At 33.9% G+C, this 17,459-nt stretch overlaps 1 protein-coding gene across 1 annotated transcript in view; it reads right to left on the bottom strand.

Annotated features, from left to right (window-relative positions):
* Positions 1–17,459, bottom strand: part of mask (multiple ankyrin repeats single KH domain) — a 41,285-nt gene that overhangs the window by 9,831 nt on the left and 13,995 nt on the right. Inside the window, exons 6-24 of the mRNA XM_018541666.1 lie at positions 17,094–17,395; positions 16,393–16,608; positions 15,359–16,042; positions 15,027–15,195; positions 14,313–14,914; positions 13,872–14,036; positions 13,582–13,792; positions 12,931–13,335; positions 12,525–12,857; positions 12,226–12,396; positions 11,674–12,039; positions 11,390–11,544; positions 11,129–11,304; positions 10,914–11,046; positions 10,076–10,809; positions 7,619–7,927; positions 7,301–7,495; positions 2,530–2,671; positions 2,251–2,449 (exon numbers count right to left, since the gene is read on the bottom strand). Of these exons, the coding sequence (XP_018397168.1) occupies positions 2,251–2,449; positions 2,530–2,671; positions 7,301–7,495; positions 7,619–7,927; positions 10,076–10,809; positions 10,914–11,046; positions 11,129–11,304; positions 11,390–11,544; positions 11,674–12,039; positions 12,226–12,396; positions 12,525–12,857; positions 12,931–13,335; positions 13,582–13,792; positions 13,872–14,036; positions 14,313–14,914; positions 15,027–15,195; positions 15,359–16,042; positions 16,393–16,608; positions 17,094–17,395 (5,667 nt within the window). The remainder of the gene's footprint in view (positions 1–2,250; positions 2,450–2,529; positions 2,672–7,300; positions 7,496–7,618; positions 7,928–10,075; positions 10,810–10,913; positions 11,047–11,128; positions 11,305–11,389; positions 11,545–11,673; positions 12,040–12,225; positions 12,397–12,524; positions 12,858–12,930; positions 13,336–13,581; positions 13,793–13,871; positions 14,037–14,312; positions 14,915–15,026; positions 15,196–15,358; positions 16,043–16,392; positions 16,609–17,093; positions 17,396–17,459) is intronic.

Below are 17,459 nucleotides of genomic sequence, written 5' to 3'. Positions count from 1 at the left end.
CTACTTATGTTGGACAGACAAAGAGAATGCTGAAAACAAGAGTTAACGAACATCGTAGTCATATACGGAGAAATACATCCTCTAGATCTGTAATCACTGAACATAGGTTGCAGCATGGTCATGATTTTGATTGGAATAATGTGGAAGTTTTGGATGATGAAAGTTTTTATCACAAGCGATTAATTTCTGAAATGTTACATATAAAATCTCAAAACAATGGTTTAAATTTAAAAACTGACACAGAAGGTCTTGATCGGTCGTACATAGATATTTTAGAAAAATTGACAACAGTATGATTTGACCTAATCATTTATTTTTAATTTATTTTGTTGTCAGTAATTTAACGTTCCTCATTGTATCGTTTCCTTCTGATGAATACGGTCACATATATGTTTAGTCAGTCTAAATTTATGGAATTATGAATTTAAAATGTGTAATTATGTTTTTGTCTACCAACAGGGGTGAGTGTTTAAATATTTAAAAATTTTTGTTTTAATTTTCTCTGGATAATTTTTAATAGAATAATATATGTTATTAACTGTCTTTCCACAAACATATTACTGTTTTTTAAAAAATTTTGCTACACATCTTCACACGATGCTTTTACCTCTGGTTGGTGCACGGAAACAATTTGTTAATTAACAATAATTGATTTTCAATTGGCATTATAACTTGGAGTATATGGAGCTTTGTATTTATTATCACTTGGTCGCTGAAGATGGTCTAAATCACAGACCGAAACGTTCGACTGTATTTTTAATTGTAAGATTAAATTAATTTTTCGCATGATCAACTGCGTTTGACTCTTTATAGCCTTATAAATTCACGATTGTTTATGTATACCAATGTATCCGATTTCTGATGGGTTAAGATTTCTTATTCATCAGAGAATTGCTATACTGTGACTATGTATAGTTTTATTTTTTAGTTTTTTTTTTAACACAATTTCGTAATTCTGGAAAATATGCAGCAAACTGAAATATACATATGTCCGATGTATCACATAGAAGATGGAAGTGAAAAATAATTCCTGAAATAATGGTACTGTATATATTTCTCAGCTGTCAAAGATCACTTCAGGATCGCCACAGCAGTTGACAGCTAAAATATTTCAGGAATTTTTTTATACTTTATAGAAAACTAGAAGATTATATAGGATTGTATATAGGACTATCTGAATCACAATATAAATTAGAAATTAAAAGGAAAGTTAAGAAATACACATAATCTCTTTAATATAATACAGCTATATTTTTACTTAATCTATACTTTTAGCTGTAAATAAAATATTTTGATAGAAAGAAAATTAAAACGCTATAATTGAAATATATAACAGAAATTTTGCAAAAAGGGGTGTTTTCCAATTGCTCAACATAAATGTACAGAGTAAAGCTTTGTACGCAGCTCAATTAGAACAAAATGTGTACGATGTTTAGATTAAGTTAAACTAAATGTAGCTTGTACGCCTGTATCAAATAAAAACACTCAATGTCCTACAACCACATTTATAGCTGTCGTAATTAATAAATGTAATTGTTATATAACGAAATAACATGTCCAATCGTATGCAAAGTAACTGTATATCGTTATCGTTAGCCAAAAAATATAACTACGTTACCGTTACAGTTACCAAAAAAAGAAAGTAACGTAGTTACCAGTAAAGTTACCAAAAAAGTAACTTGTAACTGTATTTTGTTACAATATATTATACATTCTATATCAGTAATTTTTGCTTTTCTTGTCGACTACATTTCTAGATTTTTATAGACTGTTCTAGAATTCGTATCCATTGACTAGGTGTAACAATATTTCAAATTAGATTTCTAAAAAGGCTCAGTCAAAACGTTTGAATATTCATTTTGATATGAATTATGGTATAGGTTACTTATTAACAATGTCTTGTCTGCCCTTATCTGTACGTTTTTAGCGCGCGCATGTGTGACAAAATTTCTTAATACAAAAATAGCATAAAAAAATAATTTTGAATTTTTCAATTTTATTAAAAAAAAAAAAAAAAATAGCGCTATATAATCAATAAACTCTGAAACATTCTATAATGAGAAATTGGATATTTTTTAATACGCGCGTGATAAAAGACATAAATTTAAAGAAAAAAAATATATTCGATATTACTTTTGTAAACAATCAAATTTTGCAAATTAAATTAACATAAAAATAAACATAAATGGTAACTGTTCGTTGTAATTAATAAGACTTAATATTTACATGTATCATCATGTTTTGTATTACCTGCAGCCATGAGTCTAGGTGCTGTCGCTCGTGGCACAGAAGGAAAAGCAAGCTTCATGCTCGATGAGCGAATAGGAACCAATGGATTAGTAGAGGATGCACCTGAAGAATACCCGGACTTGTTAAGTTGATTACTGGTTGTACTGGATGTCAGATTAGACAATTTATTGACAGATCCACCCAGTTTCGTTTTACTCGCCTGAAAAAAGATATCGATTTATAAAACCCATCTTTGTACACAGCATAAAATTATTATAGTTTTTTTTTTCTCCTACTTACAACAACAGTGGAGACAGATTTATCCCATGGAGAGGTTGTTATATTTTTTAACTTTGGAAGCATCTGTAATATATCTGCATCTGGATCCTTAATAAGTACAGATATCAATCCATGAGCTTGTTTTGTTGCTTCAGTTGTACCTCTACAAAAACAGAATGACAATTGGCTTTATCAAAAAAAACTAAAATATTCTGAAAATTTTTTCTAATAGACTTATAAAATGCTGTAAATAATATTAAAATGTTATCGTTTAGGCTTTTTTTTAGGGTTTATAACCCTTTTTTTTCACATCTTTTTCCATTTAACATCTTGTGTTGTTTTGGAGCAATACAGCAGCAGTTTTAAGATTGAACACGACGTAAATAAGCAACTATGATATAACGAGTGCGGCGACGGGATTGATTAACTACCGATGGCTAATAATGACGTCATACGATATTTTCGCGCGAAAAAGTACGATTCAAATACGACAATTTATATTTCGTTATTAAAATAATAAATATGCATGACATAATTTTTTATATACTTTTTTTAAGAACACATATATGGTCAAAATTATTATTTAAAACAAAAAAAAAACTGTTGAAACTAATTTAAAATACTAATATTTTTATCTAATATGATCAAGATATCTTCTTAAATCGTAGATAAGAACTTTAAAAATTTTTTATTATTTGAGGAGCTGCGGCGAATAACGGAATAACTCGAATTATTTCGTTTTTTATATTATTCCATTAATAAAATATGTACTTGTAGCTACATATTTTGACATAATTATTTTAGTGTAAATCTATTTTTTTAACGCAAAACTGAATGCGATATTCGGAAAAACGGAATAAGTCGAATTATTCCAGTATAGATTAAAACGATTTATTTTTTTTGGTACGAGAACATATTTCAAGAAGTGAATGATTCTGCGGCTAAAAACGATTATGCGTTGTCGAAAAAAGTTAAAAAATGTAAGATTTCATCAAAAAATATCAAAAAATAATCATTTCCCAACAAAAAGTAATATATAAAAATTTCATTTGTCATTAAAAATACGAATAATTATGCAGAAATTATTTTCCTATCCATAAAGTAAGTGCAATATATGAAAATTGTGTCAATAATATGAAAAACGGAATAACTCGAAATTTACGATCCAGTTTTTTACTGATTTCTGTATAATTTTTTGTATTATTCTATAATGATTTAAGGTATAATATCATTATCTAACTATCAGCCAAACAGTTTTTCGATATAATATGTATAAAGTACTTTTCTACGTTTTTTGCGTTTTTCTCAAAACGTCATTTTTCGAGTTATTCCGTTATTCGCCGCATCCCCTCATTTGTTAGATATTTTTATATTATTTTTCCACAAATTAGAGAAATTTTTATATGAGAGAAATAAAATGTCAAAATTGTGTATATTAAAATCTTTTTTTTTAGACATTTTTAAATAACAAAAGAAATTGAAAATTTATCCTTAAGGCGATAGATTTACATTTTTCTGTATATAAAATATAAATATAAAATATATAAAAAACAATAATATTTAAAAGATTCCTAATAAAATAATATATAGTTTCAAAAAGGTTAAATAGGAGTCAGCACGGTAAGAAAATGCGCATTAATATCTTTTTATAAAAATGTTTAATAATAAAGATTACGTATATATATCTGAACGTTTCGGCTACAGATTTTAGCCATCTTCAGCAGAAAATTTAGAAAATATTTGTCCAATAATCACATCCTTCGGCCAATAAGTTTCCATGTTTTTGGTTTCAAGAAAATGTAATCTAAATATAATAGTTTTTTGGGAAAACATTTTTCTTCTTCATAAATTTATAACCAAAAAATATGCTCACCAGGCGGATTGAAGAACATCACAAATAACACAATCACTTAATGTTAGTAATTTTATAATTAAAATAGATGTAACAATAATTGTCAGAAATATAAAATGATTTGGTAGAGAGTAAGTTTTCTTAGTTGACAGTAAAATATGTTCATTTATGTATAATTTATTGAAAACGTTATAAATGCGGTCTAACCCATCGCAATCATTTTGTAAGTTCAATCCGTTTTTCTGACTTTTAATATGAATCATTTCAGAAATTAAGCGTTTATTATATCTCTCTTCATCCAAAATTTCCACGTTGTCTCAATCAAAATCATGATTATGCTGCATCCCATGCTTTGTAACGACCGATAGGTTGCCTGTCGGTTTATGTAAGTTATTATGATGTTCTTTTACCTTTGTTTTTAGTTTTCTGCCTATTTGGCCTACACATGATGCATCACAACCACAACAATTGATTTTGTATACTACGTTTTTCTTATCTTCATTTGAAAGACGATCCTTGTGTACTTTTATGAATCCATTCAATTTGTTAAGACTAAAAAATGAAACTTTTTGTTCACTACCATTAATGATGTTTTTAAATTTGTCCGATATTTTTTTTATATATATGGAACAGTGAACCATTTCATTTTTTTCTTTTCAGCGTTAATATTATTTTCATTTGTAGTATGATTAGTTTTCTCAATTGATTCTTTTGTTGCTAGTCTTAAAAATAAAATGTAAGGATAATTCGTTGTCAATTAAGATTTTTATAATTTTAGTCAAATTTTCTTCGTGGAATTGTGGATGCGAGAAATAGAACATTGTATCCATCAAGTTTAAGATAATGCCTTTTTTTTTTAGATAAAGGGTGCTGAGAGTAAAAATTTAAGAATCTTCCTGAAAAAGTTAGTTTTTGATACCAATTAAATTTTAATATGTTATTTTCAATATTAAGAGTAACATCTAGAAAATTGATTGTATTACCATCTCTTTCTATGGTGAATTGTAGTCTTGGATGAAAAGAATTAAATAAATTTAAAATGTGATCACATTCAGAATTAGGAAGTCAAATGAGAAGATTATCAACATATCTGTAATAGAATTTGATTGAAAATTCTAATCTTCTCAGCACCAAGTTTTACAAATAATAGTTACGATCTGGTTAACAATCTTAAAAATATAAGAGAATTGATTCAGGTTATGGTTTAATATCACTTGATGTTACTTCTCTATTTACAAATATTTCGATTGCATTGGTTATCTCTGTATTAGACAAAAAATGGCAATATATTTCGGCTAATTGTAATATTCCTAAAAAAGAATTCTTAAATGCAGTCAAAATGGTATTAGAATCTTCTTACTTTGCTTTTGATGGTAATCTGTATAGACAAAAAAAGTTTGGCACTCCGATGGGCTCACCATTGTCACCGGTAGTGTCAGATTTAGTCATGCAAGAGCTAGAAAATTTGGTGCTAAGAAAATTAGAATTTTCAATCAAATTCTATTACAGATATGTTGATAATCTTCTCATTTGTCTTCCCAATTCTGAATGTAATCAAATTTTAAATTTATTTAATTCTTTTCATCCAAGACTACAATTCACCATAGAAAGAGGTGGTAATACAATCAATTTTTTAGACGTTATTTAGACGTCTTATCATCGAAAATAACATATTTAAATTTAATTGGTATCAAAAACCAACTTTTTCGGGAAGATTCTTAAATTTTTACTCTCAGCACCCTTTATCTCAAAAGAAAGGCATTATCTTAAACTTGATGGATAAAATGTTCTACCTTTCGCATCCACAATTTCACGAAGAAAATTTGACTAAAATTATAAAAATCTTAATTGACAGCGATTCTCCTTTACATTTTATTTTTAAGACTGTTAATGAAAGAATCACTTATTTAATTAAAAAAAGTTAATCATACTACAAATGAAAATAATATAAACGCTAAAAAGAAAAAAATAAAATGGTTCACTGTTCCATATATAAAAAAAAATATCAGACAAATTTAAAAACATCATTAATGGTAGTGAACAAAAAGTTTCATTTTTTTAGTCTTAACAAATTGAATGGATTCATAAAAGTACACAAGGATCGTCTTTCAAATGAAGATAAGAAAAACGTAGTATACAAAATCAATTGTTGTGGTTGTGATGCATCATATGTAGGCCAAACAGGCAGAAAACTAAAAACAAGGATAAAAGAACATCATAATAACTTACATAAACAGGCAACCTATCGGTCGTTACAAAGCATGGGATGCAGCATAATCATGATTGAGATTGGGACAACGTGGAAATTTTGGATGAAGAGAGATATAATAGACGCTTAATTTCTGAAATGATTCATATTAAAAGTCAAAAAAACGAATTGAACTTACAAAATGATTACGATGGGTTAGACCGCATTTATAACGTTTTAAATAAATTATAAATGAACATATTTTACTGTCAACTAAGAACTTACTCTCTACCAAATAATTTTATATTTCTGACAATTATTGTTACATCTATTTTAATTATGAAATTACTAACATTAAGTGATTGTGTTATTTGTGATGTTCTTCAATCCGCCTGATGAGCATATTTTTTGGTTATATATTTATGAAAAAGAGAAACTGTTTTCTCAAATCTACTATTATATTTAAATTACATTTTCTTGAAACCAAAAGCATTGTAACTTATTGGCCGAAGGATATGGTTACTGGCGTGATTATTGGACAAATGGATATTTTTTAAATTTTCTGCTGAAGATGGCTACAATCTGTAGCCGAAACGTTCAGATATATAAACGTAATCTTTATTATCAAACATTTTTATAGAAAGATATTAATGCGCATTTTTTTAACGCGCTGACTCCTATTAAGCCTTTTTGAAACTTTGTATATAAAATATATAAGCTTTATTAAAGAATATACAATAACTAATACTCACTTTATCGTAATGATTCTTTCTACTTGGCATTTACTTTGCTTTTCTACTTCAATATGCGCACCCGTCGCAACACGAATAGCGTTTATATTGCAGCCACCTCTCCCTATTACTCTGCTAATAGCATTTGGAGGAACAGATACTTTTTTAGAACGAAATGGTGAATTCATAAATCTGCCTGAATCGTCCGATTGTCCCCTACAAATTACAATATTACATGACTCTATTTGTAAAAGATAATATTATAACATAAATATCAAGATAAAAGAAGAAAAAATTTTGAAGTCTTTAAACTTTGAATGTCTCTAACATGTATCTTACTTTCGTACAACTTCTTTCCATCCTTCTTCGCGTTTTCCACTTTGTTTAGGGCTAGTGTTGCTCGCCTTCGTCGATGTGTTTAGAGCATCTCCATCGTATTGATTATTATAAGACTTTTTTCCTTTGCCAGGAATATAAGTCTCGTTACCAGTTGCTTCAAAATCTTCTCTATCAGCAGGATGTCTAGAGGACTCGAAGACCAATTGTCCTTTCAGTTTTCGATCGGAACTGACGGTGGTGGATGTTCTAGTAGTTGTGATCGAAGTTGTAGATACAGATACTGCACTGGTAACGTTAGTTATAATTCGCCTGCGGGAATCACATTATTGGCATGTAAAATAATATCAAGGATATGTATAATCGTGGTGTCTATATCTATACTTTACAATATTTAAGGGGTAACACCACTGTAGAATTTTGAAAAAATCGATTTTTTTTGGCTTAAACGACGCTTTAAGCCCGATCTACAATTGCGTAAAGTTGTAAGTGGTTGTAGTTATAAGAATTGACCAATGACAGTCGAATATTCTCCTTGTATTCAACTGTGATTAGTCAATTCTTACAACTACATTTACGCAATTGTAGATCGGGCTTTAGAGTCTTAAAAACAATATGCAGTTGGTCCTATAGCGAAGAAAGTTTTTAAAAGGTTCGCTTATCAATTTTGCTGCAGCGCCTCGAAGCGCACTATGAATCATTCACACGGCGCGCTGTGATTTATCGCTTTCGTACTGCTTTATTTTCAAAGTCATAAGTGGGCCTGTTACCTACAAATAAAAGGTCCTTAGGGTTCCTCCGGAGCTCACCAGGGTACACTAATACTGTAATAAACGTGTATGTGTGTGTGTGTCAGTTAGCTGTCGAGCACGCCATAAAAAAGCAAGCAAAAGGCTTCGGAAGAAAAGGCAAGCTAACTGGAAAATTAATTGACGAGTTGTCAATTTATTATGGTCTAGTAATACGTCGAAATCATGACTACATAGAAAAAATGCGTAATGAAATTTACGCAACGCTAGACCACAAATTATCCCCTGACGACGAATCAAAACACGACAAATGCCCGCGCGGAGAAAATTCGTGGTGCTTGTAGCAGAAAGCACAGGCCACTGGAAATTCAGATTACCAAGCATAAACCACCTCTATCGCAAGAAGTATTCAAAGCGATTTCTCCAATTTATGAACGAATTGCTCACTCGTTGCTTAGGTGGCTACACACAAAATAGCAATAAAAGTATCAATGCGACTGTGTGATCTATGGCTCCGAAATCGACCGCCAGTGGAAAACGTATTCTCGATACTGCAGTGTACATTTCAGTGTAGGCATTTTCAATGATGGCCTTCAAGTACTATGCGGCTCATGCAGAATTTAGGCATAACAATTGGATCGAATTGCTTCAATTTCTTCCGTGGAAACGGATGAACGACGCATCAAGTTTTCAGAGCGATCGCTTACAGATAATGCAAAAGTCGCCCGATCATCCGTGAAATCATCCAGGGTTACGTACCGAAATTCAACTCTGTCAACTCCGAGTATCTTTTATCTTCGTTCAACATTCGGAGAACAACAAAGATGAAAGATACTCAGAGTTGACAGAGTCGAGTTTTGGAACGCATCCCAGGAAGGAAGCTGAACAGGCGAGCATCGACATGACCGGCCACATGTATGGTGCAGGCATCGCAGATTAGAAGTAAACAAAAAAATTCAAGAATTTAAAACGTCGTAAAACTTTAAACACGTTTTTCTCGAAACACCGTTTTTCAAAACGGGCGGAAACATTTCTCGACCAGTTTTTCACCGATTCACTTGAAATTTTGACAGTAGCTTCACAACTACATTCTTTATGGAACTACGTAGCCGTTTTTCGATGAAATCAAAACTTTTTTTTATAAACAATTTACTGCTTATTTTTTGGCTCAAAAATCAATTTTTTTTTCTTCAAAAGCGTGCCATTTCTACAAAATTTGATTAAAAAAAAAAAAAACCCCTACGATGTTCCACAGCAAATAGTATATTCCTTTTTCCATACTCCAAAAAAAAAAAAAAAATTTGTCAAAGTTAGACCTTTTTCTGTGCTTCTGTGTATTGGTGTTACCCCTCGACATACGTATAACATTAGCTGTACGCTAACTTTAATTTCCACTAATAAAGATTAACTTTAATCTCGGTTTAACTTACTGTTTATCTTTTTCCAATTTTTATAACTAGAAAAAGACAAAGAGGAAATTGAACCGAGATTAAAGTTAATCTGCATTGGTGGAAATGAGCATAAATGTTTACTTTCGACATATGACCTTGTTTCTTTATTACTCAAATAGCTGTATAATGCCCATTTTAATCTCGGTTCAATTTGCTGTTCATCTTTTTCTAATTCTAGAAATTAGAAAAAGATGAACAGTAAGTTAAACCAAGATTAAAAGTTAATCTGCATTGGTGGAAACAGACATAAGAATTCTTACTTTTCTAAAGTGTTATTCTGGGATTTTGTCGATGTCGCTGTGTTTTGAGATAGATTGGTGTTTTGCGAAATCAAGGTCTTGGACGAACGCTGTGGGGACGTATCCTTATCGTTGTTACTAGGACTATTGTTCTTCTTTTTCTTCTTTTCCTTCTTTTTCTCTCTCGCTTTTACATCATTGCTACTACAGCTTCCCTGACTGTTCGCATCTATTCCACTGTCACCCTCTTCTCTATCGGGATCTTCCGGGCTTCTGTTTACAGGAGACGGCACGCTCTCCATTCTCTCATCGCCACCCTCGTGCTCGCTGTCATCCGCTCGGTCGCATTCTTCGTCTGATTTTTTTCCGCTTTCTTCCTTATCCTCAAAAGCTGTTTCATTCTTCTTGTACTCCTCATGAAGTTTACGTTTCTCCTCCTTCTTCTCAAGCTTTTTCTTCTTCTTTCTTTCTCGTCTTCGTGCGGCAGCCGCTTTCTTCGATTCCTCTCTATTTTTTTCCATGTCGAGTTCTTCCAACAATATACTTGCATTCTTATTTGCTTTAGCGGCCTGCGTCTCTTTGGCAGCTCTTATCACTTTAACGCATTCGTGACACTTTTCCAAAAGTTCCTTATCGCTAACTGTAGCTATGTATCTCGTCATTTCTTGATCGCTTGGGAATTGCGTTACATGATTCACCATCCACTTGACCACTTTAATATGACCCTTTCGGAATGCGGCCATTAGGCAGGAAACCTATAATTCGTTATAGAATATATTTTACGTACGTAATTTTATCTCTAATATTAGAAAAAAACATAATTATACAAGCCTCTCGTCAAATACATTATCGTGCGTACCTTACGATTATCTTGCGAATCAATATCAGCACCTGCATGAAACAGCAAATCCACGACATTAAGGTGCCCTCCATTTGCAGCTAACCACAGTGGACTGTTCCCTTTTTTATTTTTTACCTCGACTTGAGTTCCCCTAGGAAAAAAAAAAAAAACAAATTCTCCGTTTGGACTGTTATTACGACCATAACTCAACGTACAATACAGGTACAAATTACCTCGATAATAAGAGTTCTACGAAACGGCAGTGTCCTTTATCAGCGGCAATTGTTAGAGCAGTATCACGAGATGACGGTACAGGCGTAGCATTAACGTCCGCACCTTTAGTAAGTAACACACGCCCGACTTCGACATATCCACCACTGGCAGCTTCCATTAATGGCGTTAAACCCGTCTTTTATTAAGAGAAAGATGAAAAGTTATTACTTTGCAGAATACAAAAATTATGTTTTCACTATTTAAACATTAGATATGGTTACTTTAGCTCGATGTTCGACATTGGCTTTCCGGTCGAGAAGAAGACTAACAACCTCGTGTCTTCCTTGAAAGCATGCGAGTGTCAATGCTGTATTACGGTTCGTCTCGATTTGCGCGTTAATATCACTCCCCATATCCAATAGCAATTTAACTGCCGCTGTACATTAAAATGTCATATTTTTTATAGTGTTTCGGGTCATGATGAAAGGTTCTTTACGTCTGACAAATTGGAATTCGTTATTGTCAAGTATAACTTATGAATAAATAATTTCAATAATTTTCTTACCAGTATGACCATTCATAGCTGCTAACATTAGCGGGGATATGCCTAATTTCGAACCAGTTCGTGAATTAATTTCGGCACCATGGCTTAGCAGAAGCTTTATTATGTTCACATAACCACCAGATGCGGCCAAACTCAATGGGGTATAATCAGAAACGTTGCGATGTTCTTTGTTTGCGCCGCGGTTAAGTAGAAGCTCAACTACTTCGTATCTACCTCCGCTGCACGCGAGAGACAATGGCGTATCCTTGGTACGTTCAGATTGTGCCTCTATGTCGGCTCCATGATTGAGTAGAATTTCGACTACTTTCTGATGACCAGCCGTTGCAGCCAAAATAAGTGGCGTAAACCCCTTCTTGTCTCTATGTTCTATAAGAAAATCGAGTGTATGCCAGCTTGTCCGTTTGACAAGTTTTTCTATATTTTATATTGCAGAGAGGGGGGAGGAAGAAGTGACAAATATTTCTAATAAAATTATATTGAAAATTGAGTTAAATACACCAAGAAATTCAGCCACATATCAATAAATATTATTTAATGGTACATTTCACCTACCTATATCTGCACCGCGACTCAGAAGAAGTTCTACAAGATCTTCATGCCCTCCCGCACAAGCCAAAGTCAGTGCGGTGTCATGATTGCTGTCGGTTTCTGAATCAACATCCATACACGAAAACGGAGCGGGTGGGACTTGGTTAGACGCGTATCCACCGACTGTCGGGACACCTGTTGTACATTGGTCAATAACTAAACAACAAGGACGCTCTTGGTAATTTACTTTGGATATATCACCGTGGTATCACCAATGTAGTGTTATAACAACGAAAAATCGCAGTGTCGTACAATGTTCTCACCTGTCGCTGGATCTAGCTGATAGTTTTGCGCAGGAAAATTAGGAGTTTGAGCATTGGCAGTTTGTTGTTGCTGGCAAGTCTGTTGCTGTGACAGAAGAGGATATCTAGCCTTCTTGCCCTTGCCCGTTGTTGGTGCAGTATATACTTGTTTTTTGTCAGGAATAGCTACATTCGCGGTTGTTGTAGTGGCGGGTGCTTGAGTCTGGGTAGCAACTTGAACTTGATTAGTGCTGCAAGTTGTGGATTGCACATAATTACTCGATTGATGAGGAGGTACATTATCTATTATCCCCGGTGCGCCACTCACAGCTGGTAATGTTTGTGTAGGAAATGCTAGTGACAAAAAAAGTAAATTTCAGTGACGTTTATTTATATAATTGCGCGAATAATACGTTCGCCAACTCACTTATTTGAGAGGATTGTAGCAACAGTTGAGGTTGGAAAGTATCGCTGCTAATATGTTGCATACATTCGCGAAAATGTATGCTACCCTGGCGGAAACCTTCCTCGAAGGCTCTCAGACGGTGCTTCAGCGTTGGATTTTGCAAGGATTGCGTACTTGTTAGTTGTAAACCCGTTGATATGTCTGCCTCTATTTGAACGCCAGCGCTAGTTACTTGCAGCGACGGTAAGGCTGGTAGAGAAACCGAAGGTACTGACAACACAGGAGTAAAATATTCTTGGGACACGTGAGGATTTCCGCTTTGCTGAACTATTTGTGTAGTATGCAAATGTTGCTGTTGTTGCTGTTGCTGTTCCTTATTCGATACGTCCAATCTTTTTAACTCAAGCTTCTCTTGATCTTCCGTTGCTATATCGAAATGAAATAATTGAAAGGTTAAATTATTTTTTATTACTTTTTTCTTCTTAAGGCTCCCGAGTAGTCACGGTGGCCGTCGTGACGTCATAAGCGAAAAATGTTCATTTTTGTTGCGTCCCATTTTTCAATAAAGACAATTTGGATAAATCTTAACGACGAGATTGTTTTAAAACATTTTGTAAGAATGGGCAGAAACTATAGTACTCAGGAGTCTTAAAGCTTCATAAAAATATTTACTGTCAACTGGATCGTCGAAACTGATGGAACGAAAAATTTCAAACGCCTCGTCGATAGGAATATCCGTGCCATCCTCCAATTTCAATACTCTCTCGTTAGGGGAAAAAGTTTTAGATTTCTGAGCACCAGTGAAAAACGCGCACGCGCTTTCTCTGTATTTTCGTGTTAACTCAGGATCCGTTTGCTCAGGAAGATTTTCTTGCGCCGTTTGCTATTAAAAATATGTTTTATATATATATATACACACGTTATATTTTAATATGAAAACCAGCTAATTATTCAACAATTACCTGATTGTGCAAATGATGATGCGTAGGATGTAAGTGCGGCATCAATTGAGTGGGCATAAGTATGCTACCAGTGCTATTAGCAACTATATTGCTTTGCTGTTGCGAATGCGTTTGTTGATGAGATTGTTGCGGTTGCGATTGTGGCTGCTGCGATTGCTGTTGTATCTGTGTATAAAAGAAAAATCATTAAAGAAGTCTACATCGATGCTGTTACAATTTGTAATTGCGAGCATTTCAGCATTCATGCCAAATAGCTTTTTTCTTTTAATAAAGATAAAAAAAAAAAAAAAGAAGATAAATGTAGACGCACGTCAAGTCAATGTTAAAAATTTGCAAATCTCGGACAGTACTCAACGTGTGTTAAATCCAATTGTTTGTCTTGTGCGTAAACAGATTCTTGAAGTCAAAACAAGATATCGAAGACAAAAATAAAAGGTCCACCTGCACTTGATCCAACTGAAGTTGCAGCTGTTGATTTAGTTGCTGCAGCTGCTGAACCTGTTGCACTTGATAGGAAGGATGCTGACGTTGCTTTTGCTGGTATTGCTGATGAAGTCCAGCCATTATGGTCGCTTGTGTCTGTTGTAATTTCGCCATCCCCATACTGGACGTAGCTTTTCGCACATTTTTACCTTCCTTCTTCGATACAGGTTTAGCTTTTGGACGATCGCTTATAGCAGTATTTTGGCTGACGTCGCTGCTTGCAGTGATAGGCGATTGAGAAACGGCTATAACGGTTGGGTGCGTAGAAATACTTGGCGGACTCGGCGTGGTTGTTGAAGTAGTAGCACTAATGAGTGATACGGTGGTGGTAGTGGTTGCGACAGGTAATGGCGCGAGAGACAGCGGAGGCGAAGAAGGAAATGTATTTGTGGGAAACGTTTCCGTCGCAGTTGGAACTACGGAAAGCGTTTTTTGGAATTGTGCAGCTTGCATCCCCATTATTTTACCATCAAGATAAGCGCTGCATACCAACGCTGCGTCGTTAGCCCCTGGATACGTCAATGAACTACTAGACATACCGGTTGTATTGCAAACTAAACCTTTCAAGCAAAAAAAAAAGAGAGGAAGGTTTTCACTTGAAAACATTAACATATGTAATCATAAACATTCAATTCAAATGCTGATTTCGATAAAGTAAAATAAAAGAAGTACCATGAGGAGATGTCGACTGAGCTGGTAAATCGATATTCAACATGCCTGGTAATAATGCATCCGTCTCGCTAGGATCTTGTTGCGGTTGTTGAGATTGATTAATAATGGAATTTCGGGGACCAGAAAACAAATGTCCTGCACCTTTGATTTGTAGTTCTCGTTCTACCCTCTGAAAGATGTAAATATATGACTATATCATATATAAAAAGATGATTATATTCTTAGATGAGTCAAGTATATGTAAATAATGTTAATACAAAAATCTTACAATGTGTTTTTGTGTTTTTAAGTGTATCGAGAAATTTTGTCAAGAATTAATACAAAGGACGTACTTGCAATTCTTCAAGTATTTGTTGCTTATGAAGAATTTGCTCTTGTCTAGTTATAGTTTTCCGACTTTCGCTGACATGTATTACTTGCGTTGACGTTGCTGGCGTCGGACTAAGACTAATATTAGGTTCTGACAAACTTGTAAAACCTCCACTGCCTTTATCAAGAATATTGGTATCGTCCTTAGTAGTAGCGGTTGATTCTCCTGCGGGCTGTGAACGAACTTGTTGCGCTTCGGCAGAAGTAAGGCTCGTATCGGGCATCATAGTCACTGATCGATTCTTTCTTAACAATGACTTTTGCGTATTATGTTTGGGTTGAAGATTTTGCGCTTGTAATTGCTCGGCAGGTTGTTGCTGCTGTTGCTGTGGTTGCGTAGTAGATGTTTGCTGAGAGTGAGGTACGTGTTGTTGATGACTTATGTGTTGTGGTTGCTGCTGTTGTTGTGGTTGCTGCTGTTGTTGTGGTTGCTGCTGTTGTTGTGATTGCTGCTGCTGCTGTTGTTGTAGTTGTGGCTGTGGTGGTGGCTGCTGCTGCTGCTGCTGTTGTTGTTGCGGTAATAACATGGGCGCAGGTGCAGCACTATGAGGAGCACTCATCATAATGCTATGGGGATAATCCAATAATAGTTGAACAACAGGAGTATGACCCCCTTTTGCCGCTTCTATCAGCATAGTAGAGTTATCCTAGAATTTATTTCGTTAGGTTATACATCAACACGAATAGAAATAATGGATTGAAAGATTATATAGAAGATACTAATATAATAAGATTATGTAAAAGATACTAAATACGAATATCGCATAGAATTGAAAAATTTATCATATAGTATATATCATGCAATCTGTTAATCTTACTGAGAGATATTACTCTCTCTATAGTTATAAGAACTGCGTTATCATGAAATCTTTGTGAATCTTGTATATTCCGAAGCGTATACATAAACAACGAATTAAAATGAATCGGAAATAATCATATAGAAAAAAAAAAAAAACCATGACTTTCACTCGATTACTTCAAAGTACAAGGCTCTTACTTTCAGCTTATGAAAAGGATTTGCAGAGTGTGCAAGGAGTAGCTCAACCACTGCAAGATGACCACCGGCGCATGCCAAAGAAAGTGGCGTGTGATCATTATTTGTCGTTTGTCGATTGACATCGGCGCGCTTCGAGATGAGGAATTGAACTGTACACAAATGGCCCGCTCTACAAGCTTTCATCAGTGGAGTTCTACCTCCTTCTGATTCATGCTCCTTAAAATACATGCAATGAATCGGTGTAAATAATTACATTAAAAAATACATAAAATATCATATAAAAATACTTTACTTCTTTCTCTTTATTTTTGACAAGGCAAAAGAACTTTTATATTCATACGTTGTGTTTTAGAATATTGTTAATTCCTTATTTTTATACGTATTTTTGTAACACGATTAATTATTGCTTACGACACCAAAATTGACTGAATCTTTGAATTGAGAAAATTTATACTTAATAAAAAATGTATGCAATATATTGTTATTTTAATTTACATTACTTCATAATTTATGGAACATTGAAAATGACCCGAGTAGAAACGTTCGTTTTATATATGTTTGTATAAGATTGTTTAAATTAAATGGTTCGTTAATTTAATTAACTGGCTCTTTTGCCCTCTTTATATTTATATTGTTATATAAAAATAATATAAAAAATAAACTTGCACAAGTTTAATGTTATAATTATAGAAAAGACGTACTAGATCAGCGCCAAATTGTAACAAAAGATCAGCAACGTCAGTGTGACCGTTCTCACACGCGTATGTCAATGCAGTGTCTCCTGTCTGCGTCTGAGCGTGAACATCTGCTGCAGATTCCAGTAAATATCGAACAAGATCTAAGTGTCCCTCCTGCGCAGCTTCCATTAGAGGAGTGGACGCGCCAAGCTCGATATCCGCTCCCGCCTTGATTAAAAAATCGGCAACTTCCAAAAAGCCACCGCAACAGGCCAAAGTGAGCGCCGTTTCCTGAGTTTCCTCAGTCTGAGCATTGATGTTTGCACCTTTTTGTTGATTACAACCACATTATACTCTGCGTTGTTTTAACATTTATATTCCGTTCGCTCG

The sequence above is a fragment of the Cyphomyrmex costatus genome, unplaced genomic scaffold (assembly GCF_001594065.2).
Source record: "Cyphomyrmex costatus isolate MS0001 unplaced genomic scaffold, Ccosl1.0 scaffold298, whole genome shotgun sequence".
In the NCBI taxonomy this organism is placed as follows: Eukaryota; Metazoa; Arthropoda; class Insecta; order Hymenoptera; family Formicidae; genus Cyphomyrmex; species Cyphomyrmex costatus.
This window is presented reverse-complemented; position numbering and strand designations above follow the sequence as displayed.